The sequence below is a fragment of the Pinus tabuliformis genome, chromosome 4_1 (genome assembly GCF_031772625.1).
Source record: "Pinus tabuliformis cultivar Carrire ecotype Pingquan chromosome 4_1, CPIR1, whole genome shotgun sequence".
Classification (NCBI taxonomy): domain Eukaryota; kingdom Viridiplantae; phylum Streptophyta; class Pinopsida; order Pinales; family Pinaceae; genus Pinus; species Pinus tabuliformis.
The window spans coordinates 414,982,119-414,999,408 of NC_142303.1; the positions used below are offsets into that span (position 1 = coordinate 414,982,119).

Genomic DNA, 17,290 nt, shown 5'->3' on the forward strand with positions numbered 1-17,290 from the left:
CAATCTCACTCTCAAATCTGTTGGTAAAGAAGTCTCTAAAACTGCGGGATCTATACTCTCCGGTCATTGCTTGAACATTGACACGGATGTGTCAAGTGAATTGCATAAAAAGGTAGTTGAGGCCGCAAGGAGAGAAGGTGCAACCTGTGTGGATCATTGGTTCATTGGCTGCAGTGCAACACATGTTGTATGTGAGGGAGCATCAGTTTAAAAATATATAGGGTATGTGACGAACTTAGTAACGCCATTGTGGGTATTGAAGACAACAAGGGAGAGATTCATGTAGCGACTTGTTCAGACCTGGCTACACAAATTGCCATCATGTTGGATGATTCTCAAAGCAAGCATTTGATAAAGAGTACAAATAGGCATGGACGCGGCAGTGGTAATACCTTGGCAATAGATGGAGCATATGATGAAAAAAGTATACAAAAAGAGATTGCAGAAAGAGAACAAAAGATGAATGAAGCTAAAACTTGTGTTAGAAGAAGACGTGGACCTCAATTTCAACCTTGTCGAACAATACCACGGCCCTTAACTCCAAGCAGCCTGTTGGATTCCATATGTTGGTCAATATCTGAGCCAACATCTACTGCTTCTGTTTATATGGATAGTTTGGGGAACACACTTCTAGAAAATGGATCAGACATGGATGCAAATGGACGGGCTTCCATGTTCTTTGATGCACGTGATGATGGAAGACATTCTGAAGCCCTTAGTGGCATTTCAGAGGATGCAGTTTTAACTCAACCAATGAGAGAGAGTGAGAAACGAGAGGTAATTTACAAGGGTGCATTTTTGACAATATTATTTCCAATTGACCGATTTGGAGAGATGGGTCCATCAGCGAGGACTTTCTTTAGTGAGAAAGGCTTCACACGTTTGCAGATTTTAGACCATATCTACTCTTTTTACCAGGAAAACTTGTCACCAGATGAAATAGAAGTAGCAATTCATACAGATTCAAAGCACGCAGATCGCCTTAGACTTCTATATGCCAGCAGCGAAGCATTAGATCTTGGTTATGTCCCAGTAAAGAGGAGTGAATTCCTTGGAAACCTAAGGAGTTTTGAAGTTTTGAAACAAGTTGACAGGGAGAACACTGGCCAGGTATATGAATTACGGCTTGGAGCATAATTTGCAGATTGTAAAACAAAGACTTCTACTGTATTGTATGGTGACTGTATCCTTTAGGAGGGCTACTGGAAGGCATTGCATATGCTTAGATCCTTCATTGTTTGCAAGAAGAGCACTTGTTACAGATGCTGCTCGTGCACTCGACAAGGCAAAAATGATCAGGTTTGATGAGAAGAGTGGCAACTTTTATGGCACAGAACTTGGACGTATAGCTAGCCACTTCTACATTCAGTATGTTACTGTTGAGACTTATAATGAGATGCTAAGATAGTGAGCTTATAAATCTTGTGGCTCACTCACCCGAGTTTGACAATATTATGGTCAGAGAGGAGGAGCATCATACACAGTGACATCTGTCATGAGCAGCGATTTAGGAACGAATTTTGCCTATTTTAATCCTTAGCCCTGATTCTATGAGATTTTAGCACCAGATTTGCCTCGAAATTAGCCAAATCATCAACAGATTTAGAGGAAGAGGAACATTGTAGTATTTTAGGATAGATGTAACGCTTTTTGGGAATTTTTGTAATGTTAGTTGAAACAACGCCCCTGTTTTGTGGGTCGATCTGTTGTTTTTGTTTTTAGTTGATTTAATGTATAGAAAATAATTTTTTGAGAGGGAGTCAGTCAGGGGAGAGTTTTCTGAGTGCTGAGAGTGCTGGAGAACAGAGCTTTCAATGTACAGTTTTTGACAGAGGGATTTTTAATGAAATTTCACAGCTCTAACTTCTGAGATCCCTGTGGTATGTTAATTTAGCATAGGTGTTTCTTGTGTTTCATATGTAATCTGTTATGTTCCATTTCACTACATGATCATATCTAATTGAATAAATGAAGTGTTAAAGTGAGAATTCATGCCTGCCATGCTCCACTTTTAAGTTTGTTCAATTCAATGTTTTCTTCTGTTTAAGGAGGATTCAAAGTTATTGTTTGCCCTCCTTAGCTCCTCACCAGTCTTGCCATCCCATTTAAAAATCTAGATTTGATGCTAAATTCCTTGCCTACCTTGCCTCAGTCGTCAACCTGTGTTGTTCATTATATTTCTCTGTTTGAAGCTGTGATTTTGCCCATGCAGCCCAGAAAAACCCCATTATTTAATTAAAAACCCCAAATCAATCATTCTAATCAGTTTACTAGCCTAATATCAGTGTTACCTTGTTGGTCATCTCATCCTATTGAAAATCTACCGAGATTGACCGGAGAGAGCCTTCTCCTGCCCCGTAGGGCTAGCTACGAGGCTGAATGGTTTGATGTAGCTTTGAGATTTGCCTTTTCAGCCCGAGGTGAAATTTCAAGTGCTAACATAATGGCGACCATACTGGGGAAGAACATTCAATTCGTTGATTGTTTTGTCCCAGTACATGCAATCAAGGTGTAGATCTGATGCTGATGGTGGACAACAGTCAGACACTTATGCAGGATGAACCATTCACCCAGCGACTCCAACTCGATCCAGACATTCCAGTGCCTGTTGATTCACTCATGCAATGGTAGAGTATGTGACAAACTTGTGTGAAGCTCTAAACGGATTTAGAGAAAGATTAGTGGATATTGAACTTAATGAAGAATTTTTCAGTACCTTGTTTCATTTGTTGAAATGTTCAAAGTTATCTTCAAAGATCTTCAAACCTAAATTGTGTGAGTTAATAGTTGAAAGAATCGAGAAGGAGATTCAAGATTTAGACGAGCAAATTCAGTCATATGGTTTCCAAGACCCTAAAAAGTTCTTGGAAATCCTTCCTCCATCGAAACAAGAAATCACAGACTCGCCTATAGACGTGTACATTGACAATGTGCAGCTGGAAGTATGTGTTGCAGAGTTGGGGCAGCCAACAGAGTCCGGCTTCCGCGATCCTATTGCAGCATACATGGACATGCTTTTCAGTTTGATTGACAGATCAGGCTGTCTTTTCCGTGACCAGGGTCATTACTTGCATGAAGGGCTGCCAGCAACTGCATCTGTGACTTCGTGGCAGCATTCACAAGCGGCATCATTTTCAGGTTTACTCGAATGGTTAATATGGCATTTTAGTATTACCTGATCTATTGTATGTTCAATAGATTAGGGTAGCTTTGTAAATAAATAAGCAGCTATAAGGGCAGCATCTTGTTTTAGTTTGCTTGAAGATTGTTTGAGTTCAGTTTCAGTTTGAAAATAAGTCAAGAGTTGTGTTGATGATGACTCCATTGCCCAATGGGTGGAGGCACTGTCTGCTCTCCCAAAGTTCTGCGGTTCTTGGCACCTCCACGGAGCGGCAGCTGCCATCCCAAGTGGAGCCGATGTTAGACTCCGTCTCATGTGAGATTGATTCTTCTTCAAAACCCTGTTTTGAAGAAGAAATCATTAAATGTTGCTTTTCAGATTATGTAATTTGTTCTTCAGCTCTTCAACTGGCAGCGACTTCGTCATATGGTTTCAGATAAATTTCAGGACAATGTCTTTGTGCAATTATTTTGCTCCATCCAGTATCATGTTGTGAAACAGAATGCTGACGATGTCTTTTCTGAGCTGCAAAATCCTCAAGAACAAATTCAAGCTTATGTCATTGATGTGGTTCAGAGCTTTGCTGGGCGTAAATTTGAACATGCTTTGAAGCATGGGTTGAGACAGGCCTTTTTGTTGTCACTTTGGCTTGGTTTGTAAGTTGTGTGAGACTCAATGCAAGGTTGGATGAATCAGTTTATAGTGTGAATAGCGTTGTACATCCTGGATTGCCTCTAGAAGAATTTTCTCAACTTGTTGCAATAACCAATGCTGAATACTCTTATTTGCCTCCTATCAGCCGTGAGGATAACAAGTCACTATGCATATCTTTGCAATCTCACTCTCAAATCTGTTGGTAAATAAGTCTCTAAAACTGCGGGATCTATACTCTCCGGTCATTGCTTGAACATTGACACGGATGTGTCAAGTGAATTGCATAAAAAGGTAGTTGAGGCCGCAAGGAGAGAAGGTGCAACCTGTGTGGATCATTGGTTCATTGGCTGCAGTGCAACACATGTTGTATGTGAGGGAGCATCAGTTTAAAAATATATAGGGTATGTGACGAACTTAGTAACGCCATTGTGGGTATTGAAGACAACAAGGGAGAGATTCATGTAGCGACTTGTTCAGACCTGGCTACACAAATTGCCATCATGTTGGATGATTCTCAAAGCAAGCATTTGATAAAGAGTACAAATAGGCATGGACGCGGCAGTGGTAATACCTTGGCAATAGATGGAGCATATGATGAAAAAAGTATACAAAAAGAGATTGCATAAAGAGAACAAAAGATGAATGAAGCTAAAACTTGTGTTAGAAGAAGACATGGACCTCAATTTCAACCTTGTCGAACAATACCACGGCTCTTAACTCCAAGCATCCTGTTGGATTCCATATGTTGGTCAATATCTGAGCCAACATCTACTGCTTCTGTTTATATGGATAGTTTGGGGAACACACTTCTAGAAAATGGATCAGACATGGATGCAAATGGACGGGCTTCCATGTTCTTTGATGCACGTGATGATGGAAGACATTCTGAAGCCCTTAGTGGCATTTCAGAGGATGCAGTTTTAACTCAACCAATGAGAGAGAGTGAGAAACGAGAGGTAATTTACAAGGGTGCATTTTTGACAATATTATTTCCAATTGACCGATTTGGAGAGATGGGTCCATCAGCGAGGACTTTCTTCAGTGAGAAAGGCTTCACACGTTTGCAGATTTTAGACCATATCTACTCTTTTTACCAGGAAAACTTGTCACCAGATGAAATAGAAGTAGCAATTCATACAGATTCAAAGCACGCAGATCGCCTTAGACTTCTATATGCCAGCAACGAAGCATTAGATCTTGGTTATGTCCCAGTAAAGAGGAGTGAATTCCTTGGAAACCGAAGGAGTTTTGAAGCTTTGAAACAAGTTGACAGGGAGAACACTGGCCAGGTATATGAATTACGGCTTGGAGCATAATTTGCAGATTGTAAAACAAAGACTTCTACTGTATTGTATGGTGACTGTATCCTTTAGGAGGGCTACTGGAAGGCGTTGCATATGCTTAGATCCTTCATTGTTTGCAAGAAGAAGAGCACTTGTTACAGATGCTGCTCGTGCACTCGACAAGGCAAAAATGATCAGGTTTGATGAGAAGAGTGGCAACTTTTATGGCACAGAACTTGGACGTATAGCTAGCCACTTCTACATTCAGTATGTTAGTGTTGAGACTTATAACGAGATGCTAAGACAGTGAGCTTATAAATCTTGTGGCTCACTCACCCGAGTTTGACAATATTATGGTCAGAGAGGAGGAGCATCATACACAGTGACATCTGTCATGAGCAGCGATTTAGGAACGAATTTTTCCTATTTTAATCCTTAGCCCTGATTCTATGAGATTTTAGCACCAGATTTGCCTCGAAATTAGCCAAATCATCAACAGATTTAGAGGAAGAGGAACGCTGTAGTATTTTAGGATAGATGTAACGCTTTTTGGGAATTTTTGTAATGTTAGTTGAAACAGCGCCCCTGTTTTGGGGGTCGATCTGTTGTTTTTGTTTTTAGTTGATTTAATGTATAGAAAATAATTTTTTGAGAGGGAGTCAGTCAGGGGAGAGTTTTCTGAGTGCTGATAGTGCTGGAGAACAGAGCTTTCAATGTACAGTTTTTGACAGAGGGATTTTTAATGAAATTTCACAGCTCTAACTTCTGAGATCCCTGTGGTATGTTAATTTAGCATAGGTGTTTCTTGTGTTTCATATGTAATCTGTTATGTTCCATTTCACTACATGATCATGTCTAATTGAATAAATGAAGTGTTAAAGTGAGAATTCATGCCTGCCATGCTCCACTTTTAAGTTTGTTCAATTCAATGTTTTCTTCTATTTAAGGAGGATTCAAAGTTATTGTTTGCCCTCCTTAGCTCCTCACCAGTCTTGCCATCCCATTTAAAAATCTAGATTTGATGCTAAATTCCCTGCCTACCTTGCCTCAGTCGTCAACCTGTGTTGTTCATTATATTTCTCTGTTTGAATCTGTGATTTTGCCCATGCAGCCCAGAAAAACCCCATTATTTAATTAAAAACCCCAAATCAATCATTCTAATCAGTTTACTAGCCTAATATCAGTGTTACATTGTTGGTCATCTCATCCTATTGAAAATCTACCGAGATTGACCGGAGAGAGCCTTCTCCTGCCCCGTAGGGCTAGCTACGAGGCTGAATGGTTTGATGTAGCTTTGAGATTTGCCTTTTCAGCCTGAGGTGAAATTTCAAGTGCTAACAGAAGGAAGGAGTCAGCTAAGTCCTTTAGAGTGGCATCAGATTTCCAAGTTGAATCTGTAGTAGCTTCTACTGTTGTCACTTTAGGTTCTTCGACTTCAATCAAGTTGTAGGTACTTTGCCAAGTAGTTCTGTCGAGACCAGAACATGTAGTATCCGAAATCAATCCTTTCTTTTTGTTTGAGGGATCAGCGACAGCTTGTCCTGCGGTTGGCGCAACGGAAGCGCCTGTGGTCTTCTTAGATTTCTTCCCCATTTTGCTTGACTTTTCTTCTTTGGATGAATTCTGCACAGAAGCGAAAATAAACGTAACACAGAGAATTGGCAATGAAAACTTCAATGTGATGAGATATATTGACCGATGCGTGGTGAGAGATTAACTTTTAAAATGGCCGCGGATACAATCCATAGGAAGATTTTAAGACTTACAATTTCATTAAATGGCCGTTTAAAACCTGCCAATCCTTAAATGCCCATTATACCATTAATCGGCCGAATGATTTGTTTAAGAGTGTTATAGATGTTTTGGTGGTTGAGCGCAGGTGAATCATTGCTTGACAGATCAAGCTTTTAATATGAATTGATCGTAATATCCCTCCATTTTAACGGATTTTTTGAAATATGCACTTTATCGCAATCGGCCATTGGGGAAAGCTTGAACCTCTTATATTGACACCTTTTGAAACCCCGATCGCCGATAGCGATATCACATCGCATCGGGAGTATTGGCATTACATGAGACATGGATAGTATATCGCCGATTGCCGATAGCGATGTCGCATCGCATCGGGGGAATGGCCTGGGGGCGCTTAAAGGATGTGCATAGAGTATTGCCGATAGCCGATAGCGATATCGCATCGCTGGAAACCAATGTGCCACTTACTTGTGTTCCTTATGTCATTGCGATATGCGATCTTGCGATCGCTTTAACGCAATGATAAAAGATTGATTTATTTGATCATAATGGGTTTTTCGAAAAGGTTTTTTATAATGTTTTCATTTGGTTTTCGGACCTTTTTAAATAATACAATATTGATACCAATCAAACTCTAAAGGGACCCATTTCATATGATAGTTTTGTGAATAAAAATGATATGAAATGGGGGGTTGTTGTAGAGCACAACACATCAGTAGAATCGACCTCCAATTTATTAGAACTGGCTGATCGATCTGTGGTTAGGCCAAAAGGCACACTACATGATGTCATGGTATCCGGTGACTCCTGGGAGTATCCTGCCTATTTTCTGATAATAAACCCCAAAAACCGACTTGATGGACATCCATTGATTTTAGGTAGACCTTGGCTTGCAACTTCCAATGCTTGTATTAGCCGCTGACAAGGCAGTATGACCATAACTAGGGCGGCTAATATCAAGAATCTAGCTTTATACCCTCCGGCATAGCCAAGCGTTACAATAATAAAAAATAACAAACATCCTGTATCATACCTCACCGAAAATATTATATCTCCATTAACCATAGAAGAGGCCCTTGATTTCAAAGACCAAATAGAAGATGATGCCATTAACAAATTCATTAGTCAAATTGAATCCAGATCCCACATGTAATGTCACATGATAGAAGCAGCATTTGATAATGAATTAGAAGAAGATCCTCTTAAAGATACACACGATCAAACAATACCTACTACCTCTGTCTCAAATAGCAAAATTGTAGAAATTGAGCCAGGAAAGACTTTAAACATTAATGCCAACCTGACTTCCGAACAAGAAGAGAAGCTCATCCAACTACTAAGGAAATATAAAGAAGCATTTGCACGGGACTATCCTCACATGAAAGGAACAGATCCCTAGTTATGTATGCACCACATTTACATAGAAAAAGATGTGATACCTCTTCGCCAACCACAAAGGAGACTTAATCATCATCTAAAAAACATTGTAAAGGCTGAACTTCAAAAATTTTTAGATGTGAACTTCATCTACCCTATCTTCGATAGTAAATGGGTCTCTCCGTTTGTTGTTGTACCAAAGAAGAAAAGTGGAGGATTTGTGTAGATTATAGAGAGCTAAATAAAGCAACACAAAAAGACCACTTTCGCCTTCCATTCATTGACCAAGTAATAGACACTTTGGCAGGAAAGAATTCTTTTCTTTCTTAGATGGCTTCAGTGGATACAATCAGATTTAGATTGCCCCTAAAGACCAAGACAAAACTACTTTTACTTGTCCTTGGGGAACATTTGCCTACAGAGTTCTACCTTTTGGCTTATGCAATGCCCCTGCCACATTTCAAAGAGCTATCCTCAGCATTTTTTCGGATTTAATAAATGAAGGGCTCGAAGTATACATGGATGATTTTACACCATATGGGGATTATTTCGATCCAACATTGGACACACTGAAAAAGTGTTGCAGTGTTGCATTGCCACCAGGCTCTGTTTGAGCCATGAAAAATGATATATGATAATGACAGAAGGACTTATTATAGGCCATTATATTTCAGTAGCTGGAATACAGGTAGACCCGGCCAAAATTCAAATAATTTTGCTAATTCCCACTCCTACCACTCAAACAGAGGTACGCAGTTTTCTTGGATTTTCTGGTTATTATAGAAGATTTATAGAACATTTTTCTCATATTGCTACACCTCTATATGCACTGATAGGTAATGTTGACTTTCTTTGGACAGAAAAATGCGACCGTGCTTTCCAGGATCTGAAAAAGCTTGTCTCAACAGCCCTAGTCCTTAGAGGTCCAAATTGGGACCTGCCATTTCAAATTTCATCAGATGCTTCAGATACAACTATTGGAGCAGTCCTTGGGCAGGAAGAAGATAAAAAACCATATGCAATTTATTATATTAGCAAGAATTTATCTCTTGCTGAATTAAACTATACTGTTACCGAAAAGGAATTTTTAGTTGTAATACATGCTGTCAATAAGTTTAGGCATTACATTACTGGATATCCTGTTATCTTGTATACAGATCACTCTGCCATAAAATACTTAGCAAATAAACCAATCACAAATGGTAGAATAACTAGATGGCTGATTTTATTGTAGGAATTCGATATCACAATCAAGGACCGACCTGGAAAAGAAAATCCTGTAGCTGACTTTCTCTCGCGAATGCCAAAACCAATGGACGCAACAGCAGTTGAAGATCAATTTCCAGATGAGCATTTGTTTGCTGTCACTGTTAAAACACCCTGGTATGCTGATGTTGCAAATTACTTAGCAGTAGGCAAATTACCAAAACATCTGACCCCCAATGAACGAAAACAGATTATCCAGTGAAGTACTCGATTTTCTTGGATTGGGGGCTACCTGTTCCATACAGGGGCAGATATGCACATCAGGAGATGTGTTCGTGAAGATGAAATTTTTGACATTTTGAAAGCTTGTCACGATGGACCATGTGGTGGACATTTCACCTATCGAAGAACTGGACATAAGGTGATGCAAACAGGGTATTATTGGCCCATGATCTTCAAAGATGCAAAGAAATGCGTTCAAGCTTGTGATAGTTTCCAAAGAGCAGGACGCCCTGGTCAGTCCGACGAAATGCCCTTGAATCCACAACTAGTTATTGAACCATTCGATCGATGGGCCCTCGATTTTGTTGGTCCAATTAACCCATCCTCAAACCAGAAAACATATATTTTGGTAGCAATAGAATGTGTAACCAAATGGGTTGAAGCAGAGGCATTACCAAGAGCTACAGAGGATTCCATCATACAGTTCCTGTTCCATATATTTGTCCAATATGGGCTTCCAAGAGACATAATTAGAGATGGTGGACCACATTTTGCTGGTAACAAGATTGTTGCAACACTAAAAAACTATCATATCCAACATAAAATTACTACTCCATACCACCCACAGGCAAATGGTCAAGTAGAAAACAATAATAAAATAATAGAAACAATCCTAACAAAAACCATTGCATCACATAGACGCGATTGGGCTGCAAGATTACCAGAAGCCTTGTGGGCTTACATAACAACATGGAGAAGCACTACCGGCTATTCACCATACCAACTAGTATTTGGAAAGGAACCCATCTTTCCAATAGAATTTGAAATACAAACACTATGAACAGCACAAGAAGTCGGTCTAGATCTAAATGAGGCACAGATTAATAGATTACAATAGATCAATGAGCTAGATGAAATCAGACTCTTTGCCCTTCAACACACTGCATTGATCCAACAACAACAAGCTAAATGGCATGATTCCCTCATTAAAAAGAAAGTCTTCCTCGAAGGAGATTGCGTGCTCCTATACGATTCCAGGTTTCAGGATTTTCCCGGAAAGCTTCAGACTCATTGGCTGGGGCCATATGAAATCCATAAGGTACATGATAATGGCACCCTTAATCTAATCACCATTGACGGATCTGGAGATACCTTCAAGGCAAACGGCCACTGAGTTCGACTATACCGCAAACCATTTACTCGAGAATACTTCTACTAGCAACTCCGCGAAGAATCCGACATCCAAATTTTGGAGGAGGAAGAGAAATCTTCCTCACCTCTGGTTCATTAAGTGATTCAACTGTTTTTACATCCTGTACATAATTCTTTTGTTTTGTTAGCATAAATTATTTTCTGTACATATTCTTGCACTTTGCTGTTCCTTTTAGGAAGAAATAGCATTCTCACCACTTTGCTGTTCCTTTTTCAAGGAACCCTACATTCTGCTGTTCCTTTTTGTAGGCTCACCAGTTCCATCGTTTTGTTGTTCCTTTTCCCAAAGGAACAACACTTGCATTTTTTCTGCTGTTCCTTTTTCCGAAGGAACGACACTGTCGTTTTTGCTGTTCCTTTTTTGAAGGAACAACACTTGTGTGCACTTTTGTTTTTCTGCTGTTCCTTCTTTGAAGGAACAAAACTTTTGTTTTGTTGTTCCTTTTCCAAAGGAACAACACTTTTGGTTTTTTCTATTCCTTTTTCCTGAAAGAACAACACTTGCATTTTTTTGCTGTTCCTTTTCCAAAGGAACGACACTTGCGTTTTTGCTGTTCCTTTTTCCTGAAGGAACAACACTTGTATTTTCTGCTGTTCCTTTTCCAAAGGAACAACACTTTTGGTTTCTGCTGTTCCTTTTTCCCGAAGGAACAACACTTGTGTTTTTGTTGTTCCTTTTTCCTGAAGGAACAACACTTGTATTTTCTACTGTTCCTTTTCCAAAGGAATAGCACTTTTGGTTTTTGCTGTTCCTTTTTCCTGAAGGAATAGCACTTGTATTTTTTTGCTGTTCCTTTTCCAAAGGAACGACACTTGTGTTTTTTTGCTGTTCCTTTTTCCCGAAGGAACAACACTTGTATTTTTTTTGCTGTTCCTTTTCCAAAGGAACAACGCTTGCATTTTTTTTGCTGTTTCCCTTTGAAACGCCAACATTTTTGTATTCCTTTTACTTATGCTTGTTCTCCTTGCTGTTCCAATTCAAAGACACCTGCTGTTCCTGATGTTTCGAGTCTATTGGAGCACAACTATACACTTATGCAATGCATACAAAACTAGAACACACTGAAATTAGTAAATTACATAAAATCGCTATTTTTACAAGAAATTGGTTTGAATTGATAGGAGGGAAGATGAAAGGATACCATTATTCATCACTTTGCTGTCATTATTCTACTAATACTAATATGATTGGTTATCTTTATCATGATGGTTCTTTTTTGAATTCCCATAATCTTCTTTCATCATTATTAAGGAATAAGAACAAAGGGTATATTTTTCTATTGAGATGTTAAGACTTCTTCCACCATTCCTACTCTTAAGGAGTGCTGAACCACCCTTTGTGTATAAATAAGAAAGTACTTTATAAAAGAGAAAAAGAGAAGAATGTTTATATGATATCGGTTGTCAAATGAAGGATGGGGGTCTCATCAAGAGCCAACCTACCATGATCATAAGGAAGAAAGTGAAGTGGAATTCCCACTATGGCCACCACACCAAGGATATGATCCAAGAGGCACATCACAAAAATTAAAGAGTCCTTGGAACAGGAGGTCTCATCACGAGCCGGCCTGCCCACCTTTCACTTCTTCTTGGTGAATGGCATTATGGTTTAACTGGTTACCAAGCTAGCATAATGACCTCCATTTTGACATTACATAACACTTCCTAAATCATACACAAAGGATCATGGTTCCATGGGTGAAACAAATAACTCTGTTAAGGTTATGGACACCTGTGGGAAACAGAGCTCTGTTGACAGTATCGAAGTCACATTCCTTATACACCAACAGCAATCATCAACACCCTTCTTGGTCTTATACCTTTGTAATGGGTCAAATGAGATTATTTATATCACTTCCCCGAACCTTTAAACACAGGAAAATCTATTACAACCAATCATGACGGAAAAAGTTGATAATGACTGCATCAAACTTTTTGTGCACGTCAACTGTCCTATCCTCCCAGCCTTGCATCATATCACAGCATTCTCTTACTTGTTAAGCGATCCTAATATACAACTCGATTGCAGAAATTTATTCCTTTTGTAAACATGGCATTTTGGTATATAATGTTCCTTTATGACTCAGTACCATGGCAATTCGGCATGCCGCTCTCTCATTTGACGACCGAGGACGGCCTATCACATTGCAGGGGGGAAGCAAGTGACCTCATAATTTGTTGATATACGTGTGAGACTATTATTCAGGAAAATTTTACTTGGGAATAGCAAGGCTTAACGGTATATCGTTTTTCAATTTTCATGACCTGCTGTTCCTAAGTTATTTCCGTATTATGCTCTTCAGCAATTAGTAAGTGACTCAGGATTTGAACGAGCTTGCTGTTTTGTTATTTTCTCTGTATTTTTAATAGTTTGAACAACTTGCTATTCCATTGCCATCTCTGCATTTTTACAGTGTGCTAAAACATGGGAGGAAGATCAATTCGGAGAGAACCACAGGTATTGATAGTTTCTGATGCTGCACGAGAAATCTTAACGAGGGCAGGATGGATAGTCTATCTCAATCGGCTACAAGAATCCAACGAGACTGTAGCAATATAATTCTTGCAGAATTTGTAAGAATATCACTCCATGGTAAGAGGGAGACACATAAAAGTCACCGATGACATAATTGCAGAGGTCTCGGGACTACCAGCCACTAGACTTGTGTGGACTCTAAAGAAGGAGAGATTGCGGAAAATCATAAATTTTTTCAAGATGAAGGCCAGAACCTGACCGTAAGAGGAAAGGGAGTTCTACCAGCAGCATTAGGAGAACCATGGGAAAAATTGGCGAAGATCATCTAGAGCTACATCACTTGTGAAGGCTGAAAAGACGTGGTAAGACCACAACACCTTAAGCTTTTAGCCATATTAAAACAGAAATGCTATGTGAACTTACCTGCATTTTTAAATTCCTTACTACATGATGTTGCTCGAAGCATGAAAAAATCACAACACGTAGAATCGGTAGTAAGTCACCATGGGCTGATACGACTGATAGTTAGCCACAGTCTTGCTCAGCAACAAAGCAGTTGGGAAGAATTAATTGCCACGATAGACAGGGGACTGACTCTGCCAGCCCCAAAACGAAAACATGCTACCAGTACATCGAATAGACCATTGAAATGGAGGAAATTAGTTAGATTGGCATGGATCAGAGGGAGGCTGGAAAATTCCTGAGGGAATACCAGCCAACCAGTGGAGATAGATGATTCAGGGGATGAGCAACCCTCGCAATTAGAAGGAGAGGAGAATGAGAAAGAGATGGAGGAAAATAAGGAAGGAGAAACAGAGGAAGAGACTGAGCAGTCTAGGCAGGCGAAGGAAGAGGCAGAGCAACGCGAAGAGAGCCCATTGCAAAATCCATTGCAAGAGGATGAATTGGCCCAAATTTTGGCCAATATGGGCGAATATGCCCAACCTCTCAGCCCCCTAGGCCTCCATATTAAAGAAGAACCAAAGGAGCATTCTGATCAGGAAAAAAATACACCCGAAGAGTTGTGTGATGAGGAAGAATAAGAAAAGAATCATCCCGTTCATGATGAAAGTATAACTGTAGAGAAAAGTGATGAAGATACAGAAGCAGAACAATCTGTTCCCAGCCAAACTACACTGGAAGAATTTCATGGAGAAGAAGGGGTGGAAAAAGAAGTCACCCAGGAAATAACAGAACTAGCTAGGGTTTTTACTCCTGAGCAACCCGGTTAGAATAACGAAGGGGCACCCCAAGAAGAAAACCAGGAAATTGGCCAAGATGATAGTCCAGGCCCGAGTAAACAGACAACTGTTCCTTCTAAGAAAACAAAAGAAATTAAAAGATTACGAAAAGAACAGCAAAGACTGCTGAATGTGATAGCACGACTTCGACAACAAATCAGGGTTTTGAAAATGGGAAAGAGAGCAAAAAGGACCTCGGGGGTAAGACATGCAACCACCCCGGCGAGACCCCTCAAGAAAAAGGTTAGGAGGACTCAAGTCCAGACTGCCGTTCAAAACCAAAAGGAACAACATTCAGCTGTTACCCACATTGAAGTGCAAACAGATGATATATCGGCCTGCGACAAGGAAGTTCAGACAGAGGCACAACCCTCTGAAGAAATGCGAACCATAAACACAAGGCGATGCAATAAGAAGATTCAAGTAAATCTTCCACTTACCACTACCATGTGGGACAGTGATCCGAGGACAGTAACCCTACAAGAGGGTTTGATGCAAGCTCAGCAAGTGGTAGAAAAACTTACAAAACAAATGGTTTCTTGAGAGAAGTATGAAGAATTACAACAATAGCTAAGGAATGTCAATTTATCTGAAAGCCAGGCTTTTGAAGGATGGCGAAAGGAAGAAGAAAGAGTCGCCAAGGTAACTCATAGATTAGATGTAGTTATTAGACAGATGGATACCTTATGCTCTTTGTACATTGACATCCTAGCATGTAGAGCCCCTGCTAAGAATTATGCCTTGTTTTTAATGGAATGATATTTGCAATTGAAAATTAAGGCTATCAAAGCAGGAGCCCCTATACAAATTAATACTATTGATGATTTCATAAATTGTTGTAAGCACTATGGAATAAAGGTCCAAAGATTATTGTTTGAATTCTATCTGCATAACCTTGTGCTAGATCAAGAGACATAGCAGAAACCTGGCCTTTTCATTGGGGACATCCAACTACAGGAATTTATTTCATTTGGAGTTAATCAAATCAAATGGCTTAAAGCCTATAATATCTTCCAAAGACAAGAAAACAGATTAGACTTATGGGTAAGAGCTGAGCCTAGAGATCCATTATAGTTGTGGAATAAACATAGGAACCTCATGAGGACTCCGGGTGTGATTGAAGCATTAGGACCCATTCATACAACAATCAATCGGCAAGGGATAGAATAATTATTTACCATCAAGGACCTTGCCATTGCAGCTGCTAAATTTCGATATCAGACCTCTAATCTGAATATCCAACTCAGGGAACCATTTAATTATGAGAATTTTAAGTTAGCTGTTGATCGCTTGAGCCTCTATGGTGATCTTATCTTGAGGGCAGGGCCATCTTGGTTAGGATATAGGTTCAGGAGTCCGATTATTTGGCACCCTGCACCTGGATACCAAGCCCTATATGAGATGCCTGAGGATCAGACAAGCCATCTTTTCAAACACCTAGCTAGGCATCATGTTTGTTTACCACCACATGAGATTCCGTCTCTGGCCTAATCTCTCATCGCCTTACATGTCAACTACAATGTTTTCATGAGGGAATGAAAAAGGGTAAGCAGGGGGGTGTGTGGAGTACTAAAAAAGGTATAATTTTATCGTTTATTTTGTCATCTTTGCTTTAAAACTCATAACCTTTTTGCATCATGAACTAGGCAGATAATAAGAAATGATGACAAAATCTAAGGGATTTATATGTAACACAAAAATACTAACAATTGCTATTTTCTTATGCAGGAAGAGGAAAAAATGAAAGATTGCCATCCCAAAGGAAAAGATAGGGCAAAGTTAACTGTTGTCCCTCTAGCAAGAAACCACATGCAAACAAGACGATCCAAATTGGAGCGTATCAGCTAGGAAAGGGAAAAGGAGATATCGAATCGGCGCAAGAGAAAAAATAGATAACTGGAAATTAATAGTCTGGCGAATCCCTCAAGATCCTTTGATCCTGAGGGATTGCTATCTTAACTATTTTTGCATCATTGATATCTCCGCTCGGCTGTTATAAGAAGGGGCAGCACTGCTAGCCCGGGGGGACGACCTATTGTTGTTTTTATGCAATTCTCCTTTGTATTTGAAACTTTGATCATCGACTCTTGTAGAGAAGTGATCCACTGTAACTCGGCTTTGATGCTTTAATATAAATCTGGTTGCCGTTTCATCTCTGATTCTGGAGTAATCTCAAGCAGTGTGTCCCTGGAGGCTAAGGACCCGGCCCTGGTGGAACACTTTCTCCTGTACCATTATCTCTAATTCGTGTGTGTTTTTCATTATCAGCTTTTTTCGGTAATCTGATGTGTTTTGTTATTTTACATCACGGTTCTGTTGTATTTGATTTATGTCCAATTGAGTAATGGTGTTCTCTGTGACATGAAAGTTGTATTATTCATTCTAACTTTGTAACGCATTGCTATTCCTTTAATCATTGATATAACATTGTTGTTCCTTACCGAATGCCATTGTTGTTCAATTACCGAGTAACCGTGCTGTAACATTTATAAGTTGGTATTACCATATTCATTTATGGTTTACACTTAATCACGATTGTTGTTCAATTGACGTTGTTGTTCCATTACAAACTACAATCGTTATTCTTCATAACTAAGATTGATACCTGTTGTATCGAAGTTAGATTACTGTTTCTCTTAATATTAAGCGTACCGCGTGTGTTATTTATTTTGGTTCATTGTACATTGTACATTTAATTCTATTTTCTGTTCTATATTTCATTGTTGAATAGTTGCCGTTCTATTTC

The 17,290-nt window shown here is 39.5% G+C and overlaps 1 protein-coding gene across 1 annotated transcript; it reads left to right on the plus strand.

Moving 5' to 3' along the window:
* The first annotated feature begins 321 nt into the window (after window positions 1-321).
* On the plus strand, window positions 322-1,137 carry LOC149176073 (uncharacterized). Its single transcript, XM_089421337.1, has one exon. The coding sequence runs from the start codon at window positions 322-324 to the stop codon at window positions 1,135-1,137; it is 816 nt and encodes a 271-aa protein (XP_089277463.1).
* The last annotated feature ends 16,153 nt before the right edge of the window (window positions 1,138-17,290 follow it).